This window comes from Palaemon carinicauda, chromosome 33 (genome assembly GCF_036898095.1).
Source record: "Palaemon carinicauda isolate YSFRI2023 chromosome 33, ASM3689809v2, whole genome shotgun sequence".
Lineage (NCBI taxonomy): Eukaryota > Metazoa > Arthropoda > Malacostraca > Decapoda > Palaemonidae > Palaemon > Palaemon carinicauda.
In genome coordinates this window covers 42,785,298-42,792,797 of record NC_090757.1, presented here as the reverse complement: position 1 = coordinate 42,792,797, position 7,500 = coordinate 42,785,298, and the positions used below count along the sequence as shown (strand labels likewise).

Below are 7,500 nucleotides of genomic sequence, written 5' to 3'. Positions count from 1 at the left end.
AAACTAGCCCTCTTCAAGATATAAAACCGGATCCATTGTGCCCTAAAATCGGAGAGAAAATTACAGGAAACTGTAATACAATATCCTTCCTGCAAGAGAAGATGAGATGGGTTTTGCAAGTCATACTTTTAAATTTGTTCCCTTCCTTTTGTTTCTGAAAACAAAAGATTTCACTTTTGTGATCTATTGAAATTGCTAGAATCATTTACACAGAATGCAATTTCGAGTAATTTTAAATTAGCACAATTTGAAAGGATTAATATCTTCTTTAATTACTTCCTTGAAATCACTATGATTATGAATGACTTAACCAATTAATTCTTCCATATTTTTAATGAAAAATTCCTACTCACCAGACAAGAGATTCAAGTAGCCAAGAAAATCACTTTATCATTATCATGACCCTAGCCAAGCTCCAGCTGAAAAGAAAATAAGTATTTGAAGTTTACTGTTCTTTTCATTATCTAAAATGAGTAATATATCAAGTGATATCTGTATGGATTTTTAATGTCTATATCTGATATACTGTATGACATGCATTATAAGGAACAATAAGAAAAATGTCAAGTATTTATCCATGATATAATAGTTAAACAATATTTAATTCATTATAGTAAGTAATTATCAAACACCATAATTGGGTTAAAATGTAGTTTTTATTGAATTAAAAAAAAAATATAAATGTTTCGTCGTAAGAAATATGTTAAGTTCATGTGAGCAAAAGTCTCAATCAGCGCTTCATAGTAATTTCGTTAAAATACAGAACATCAAGATTTATGACCACACAAAGATAATGATGTAATTACATGTAATTATATATCAAGCCGAAATCTTCGAATATCAAAGCAGGATACAATACTCTACTAAATATAATATCAAGGTTATATGTAATTTCTATACCTCAAAAGCATTGAAGTATAAACCCCGGAATAAGAATACTATTTGAAATGTCCTTAATAACTCAGTTCAAATAACTAACGTCAAAATTAGTTTTGTCGAAATACCTACAGCCATCTGAAGTCGCTGGTATTTCTCAAGGAATCATACTGCAAAAAGTTTTTAGTTTTAATAAAAGGTCAAAATTATTTAATGATCATCTAATTTTACTTTTACTGCCAAGCATCCGGTATTTTACAGCGTCGAATACAATATTTAACTACAGCAATTCTCGACACCAGACGAATTCCTTGGCTAAAATGTTCATTTAATAGCATTTTATTCTATATATTCCATATTGCTGATATACTCAACGATATAAACCTTAACAATGGGCCTTAATTTTGCCAGGTATGCATTATTAAATTCTGATGTTTCTTTTTTTAACTCCATAACAGATGCAAATGTAAACAGAACTGAATCTGATGATGTAAGTAACATTTTGGTCTACATTCTCGGGTTTCCGGTTGCAAGAGCTAATTTTACAACGGCAGAAAACAACACTCTTGTTTCAGAGAACATTATACGGTTGAAATACAATAGACCTATAAGTTTACACGTTGGTATGAATTATGTAATCTTATCAAATATATTACTGTTATAACTACCATCGCTAACATTATCATTATTACTTTCTTTGTTAATATCATCATCATCATCATTAATAGCGTTAATATAATCATTAATAGAATTACTATCATTCATTTTATATATGTTATCAAAAGTAAATGTCTCGAATATATCAATATGATCAACATCTGGATTACATGAGGAATAATACGAACTGTAACATTCATCATTATTATGCAATCTATCGTCTATCATTGGCATTGCACCATGTGAAATTTGCCTATTCTACAGAATCTAACTGTAATATCCACATACCTCTGTACACTAGTCTGGGATCCGCCACTCGGCACTGTCCGTCCTGTGAGAAAGAAAACAAAAAATGTCAATGTAACCTTTATTATCTGCCACTCGAGGTATCAGTTTAAAGAACCCTGTTGGATTTGTGCTTTTTGTTTAAGCATTCTAAAGGTCAGAATTGTGTACCACCATTCATCATTTACCAACTCTATGCAGTCTGAGATAAATGTCATATAAGACCCAATATTCTTGATTTCGTCGCACCTTAAACAAAGGATTGACTGCTTCTTCTTAAATATTGAAATGTTGCTTAAGTGACAAAGTAAATCAAGAAGTATTAGCGAACATAATTACAAAAGTTTTTGTTGTTGAATTTGCAAACTCTTAAATAATTACGTTGTGTATATTTATTTTTATTATTGTGCTGCTTAAAATATCAGTATTAAGCCTCCTGGCTATTTAAAATATACACTTATGAGACCACCGCAACGAATCTTGAAAAAAATCCTGAAACAGGATATCTGTTTTGACGCTGTTACTGTTTTTAGAATGATATATTGTTAATTTATTCTCATCATTTATTTATTTCCTTATTTCCTTTTCTAATTGGGTTATTTTTCCCTATTGAAGCCCTTGGGCTTAAAGCATCTTGCTTTTCCAACTAGGATTGTAGCTTGGCTAGTAATAATAATAATAATAATAATAATAATAATAATAATAATAATAATAATAATAATGTATAATTTACATCTCAACGGTGATTTTACCCTTTAAAGCATTGATTTTTTACACCCAGGAAAACGAAGTGAAATGGTTTCAGAGGCAATTCTCAAGTGGAAAGATAAACGAATAATGTAAAAAACCCTTAATGAATATACGACAATGGCTAGAATGTATAATGAAACATTCTATATAACTTATCATTCGGAATTTCAGCCGTTTTTGTTTGATTAAAATCAATTTAAAACACTTTTATCCCTACGATAATGTGAATTTCGTAAATTCAAATTCAAGCACCAGCCTTCACTACATCTTGTACCGCACCAATTTACATGAATAGATTGTTAAGCTTCTAATGCAGAGAATGTGAAAGGCAAATACAGCAGATCTTATTCCTCATTGGGATTTACTCTTTATTGTTTATAAGCCGTTCGCTTCGGTTTAAGGCCAATCTCATTCCAGGTAATCCAATAACGGTAATGCAACTGGTACTGCTGCCTCACATACGGGATATGCCATTTATTGAAAAGCAGTAGAGCCATCGAGGCTGAAATAACGAAAAAGGGAGAAGTGGAAAATACTGCAAAGAAGCATGAAAGCCAATAACTATATTTTCTTTGATACATGCGAGTCTATTTACGAAAGGTTATAAGTATTATCATTATAATAAAGATACTGGCCCATATTTGAGTACTATCATTACCATTATCATATCAAACATTCTGGTATACGTTTATGGTGTCACCAAATCATATGTAAATATCTATAAGATCATCATTATCATCACTATTTTAATATACTAAATATAAATGTATATATTTATGAGATTATTATAACTATTGTTGTTGTTATATTTCTTACAATTGCTGAGTAAAGGATAAACCTCTTGTGCAGAAAACCTTCGCATCTTCACTTGAATTTAACGAACACTGATATGAAAAGTCTAAAAAACCACGAATATTTCAATACAAAATTATCTTCAAAACGTAAACGACATTTCTCCCTAATCTTTTTGTTACTTTTTTTACTCTTCTCTTTGAAAGCTTGTACAAATAAAACTCATGTTTTCTCTCAAAATAACCTTTTATTACATTACCGTTCCAGTATTTCAAGTACGGAAACATTGACTGCAATAATTATCGATTTTATTTTTTCATTATCAATGTCTATACCCTTATGGGGAGCGAAATAAAGATCCCATCACTTCAACTGTTGAAATGCAATAAATGAAAGAAAAATAGAATAAGACACTTATGTACAAGAATACATGAATTACAGCAAAGGCAAGAATATTGCTACGCTTTAATTAATGTATAGGTAAACGAAAGTTATAACATACTGGCAAAGGTAATATTGGTATCAGCCCCTTACTAAATATCCTGATGTTAGAGTAATATATAATTTCAGTTTTCTTTTTTAAATAGCATAATGTGGCAATTAGAGTTTGTTTTCTACTAGTGTATGGGACCCGGTAAAAATTACGTCTAAATATTTAGATATGCACACACACAGATTCAACCCTTCTCACCCCTCCCCATTCTCCTAATTACAACACGGCAGTTGTGGTTTCCGAGTGTACCTCTCTGGGTACGCCCTCTCACCAGGGTATGGTTAGTCCCAACCGAGTAGTTATATGTCTGGCAATGCTGATCAGCGTGACCGAAATATATATACACACATATAAATATATATATATATATATATATATATATATATATATATATATATATATACATATATATATATATATATATACATATTTATATACTGTGCATATATACATATATATACATATATATACATATACATATATATATATATATATATATATATATATATATATATATATATATATATATATACACACACAAGGATTACAGGAGAAGATATTGTATGGTGTGCAGTCTTAGGTGGGTATAATTATTTTTGTCATTCGTTCTTCACCTTCTCTCTTGGATGGTTTGGTGAGCACTGGATCTCTTGCGTTTTTATTTTTTTTTACCATCTTCTTTCTCATATTCAAGGATGTTCAAACCATTTTAGTGTTCTTTTACTTTGCAGTGGAAATTATTATGTAAATTTTAAGCATTTTATACTTGTAATTTTTATAGATTGAGGATGAACATGGTAGTGTTCGAAACGTTCCAAAAATAAATTATGGCCTTTTAGAAATATCTTATAGATCTTGCTGCACACCACACCACACACATACAAACACACACACACACATATACATACATACCTACACACATATATATATATATATATATATATATATATATATATATATATATATATATATATATATATCCCGGCACTTTCTCTTTATTATATAGGTGAGATAATATCAGACAGAAAAGAACAACCCGAATCCTTCTCAACCTCTGCAGGCTATGAGCTACTTTAGAAAATAAAACGCTAGTAGATGAAAAAAAATCATCATGTAATTAAAAATTATTCTTTCTGAAAGCAAAGAGCACACCGTATTCAAAGCACAAGAACACTACCTGCAATAGCGTGAAGGATACCATTTGATTTCAGCATTGTAAACAATGACGAATTCTTGAGACCATTGCTACAGTAATGTTGATAGAACGGGGTGGGAGTTTGTTGCATAAATCTAAGCTGTTAGTCAGGCAAAGGCGCTTTGAATAATAGTAACCTACCTTTTTCAAATATAAGTTATTCAATTTTTTTTTCGATGATCACTGATAGCCATGACAACGAAAAGATAGTTGTATTGGAGTAGTGGAAAGAACAACTTTCAAATACCGCATTGCAACATATCATCCATATCTAAACATGGTATCCAGGTAGTCCTTGGGCTTGATGTATGTGAAAAATGTGAAACAGCTTATCACAGAAGAAATTATACTAACATGACCAATATTGTTAAAACACATGTATATACTAGGAAAGACAAACTTGATTTCCTGATAAGACAAAATTCTCCAGTTTCATAACTCAATGAATTATTTTTAGCGCTATCAAATAAATCACGGAGGACAAGATTTAGTGATGAAAAACGATATGATGTGAAATTGCAATAGGACCAATGAAGCTTAATGCATTGAGCCATTAACATAAACTCTGATATCCAAGTAATATAATTTTTTTGACATCATGGTAGAGACATTGACGTCACAATTAGAGGTTAGGCAGTTTCGTTTTTCAACTAATAATTAAAATCAAACCATTGTTCTCTAGTGTAGGGTAGTGCCATAGCCTCTGTACCATGGCCTTCCACTCTCTTGGGTTAGAGTTGTGTTGTTTGAGGGTACCCTGGGGCACACTATTCTATCTTATTTCTCTTCATCTTGTTTTGTTGAAGTTTTTATAGTTTATATAGGAGATATTTATTTTAATGTTGTTACTCTTCTTAGAACATATTATTTTTCCTTGTTTCCTTTCCTTACTGGGCTATTTTCCTGTTGGAGCCCCTGGGCTTATAGCATCCTTCTTTTCCAACTAGGGTTGTAGCTAAGCAAGTAATAATAATAATAATAATAATAATAATAATAATAATAATAATAATAATAATAATAATACCGTAATAATAATAATAATAATAATAATAATAATAATAATATCCGAGACAAAAAGACAGGAAATATTAATGAAAAAGGGTTAGCCAACATATGTTTATGTTAGCATGTTGAGGGTTACATTATTATGTTATGCTTTATAGAGATGGCGTTCCCGAAACGTAATCATGAAATGACGAGATCTATGACAACAGAATAAGAATGTGATGACGAACTACAGGCAAAAATTTCATACAACAATTCGCGGAATCTGAACTGCACGGCTCGCAGGAGATGAAGGTAATATTTATAAATTCCGAAACTCATAGCACTGATTTATGGAATTCGAAGAGATTAGATTTTTTTGTGTGTCGCAATATTTAATACTGAGTAAAATCTTTGATCGAGTGAATGCTTTCTGCGGAATACTGACGTGACAAAATATGTCCTCCCACTCGCGTCTGTTTATTGTCTTTCTATATCAGTTTATACCCGCAAAATTGTCTCAGTTCGTGAATAGGCAATGGCATTGCATCACAAACTTTAATCGTCAAAGATACATTTCAGTCATATGATCATCTTGATTTCAGTAGCAGGAGGACCAAAGCCTTGAAATTAATAAATATGAGTATGACAAAAGAAAGAAATTGAACTGAGATATAGTTAATAAAAATATGTATATGATGAAACAACCATTGAAAATAACAATAATAAAAAAACTGACAATTTTCCTAATAAAATTGCAATTCAAAACAACTACTCTCGTGTAAATCCTCACCAATTAATAATGCTTTTTTCTCATTTTTTAAGTATTTTCTAAACCATCTGCCAATATCCCTTGGGTAATCAATCTTGATTTAATTGATAAAATAAAAATAATTAATAATGGCCTCTTTTCATAACTCGCTCCCAGTCTAACGTTTTAAGGGCTTTAGTATCTATTCATTCTCCCTTGGCAATAAATACAAATAGAAGAAATAAAAAAATCCTATCCTATGGCAACATCTTAGGATAAAAATAAATATAACAAAAGAGCAAATTCGCATCTATTTCATTTTCAATATCGACCTTCCCAAGTGAGACAGCAATTTTACAAACGTAAAATTCATTAGGAAACTGAAATTTTCTAAAGAACGATTTGGAAAAAAAAAATGAAAACGCAAAATTGTGATCCTCATGTAATCCATCTTTTCGTCTGTAATCAGGGGAATGTCTGCCTTTAAACTTTCAAATACATACAATTATAGAATTATACGCCCCACTGTCAATAGGACGTGCATGTAATCTCGTCTTAATACTGTTATTTTCGTGTTACACGGACGGCTTTCGAAGTTCCCTTCACATTTAACGCCATCAATTTTCCATAAGTAAAACATTGGCCAGTTTGACCGGTTCTCTCTCTCTTGGCTATTCGGTTGTTCCTTTCTGGCACAACGAGCACCGATATGGAGCT

The 7,500-nt window shown here is 31.0% G+C and overlaps 1 protein-coding gene across 1 annotated transcript in view; it reads right to left on the bottom strand.

Moving 5' to 3' along the window:
- LOC137626312 (carbonic anhydrase-related protein 10-like) overlaps positions 1–7,500 on the bottom strand; it is a 745,117-nt gene that overhangs the window by 1,299 nt on the left and 736,318 nt on the right. Inside the window, exons 9-10 of the mRNA XM_068357383.1 lie at positions 1,822–1,864; positions 354–419 (exon numbers count right to left, since the gene is read on the bottom strand). Coding sequence (XP_068213484.1) covers positions 397–419; positions 1,822–1,864 — 66 coding nt within the window. The 3' untranslated portion in view covers positions 354–396. The remainder of the gene's footprint in view (positions 1–353; positions 420–1,821; positions 1,865–7,500) is intronic.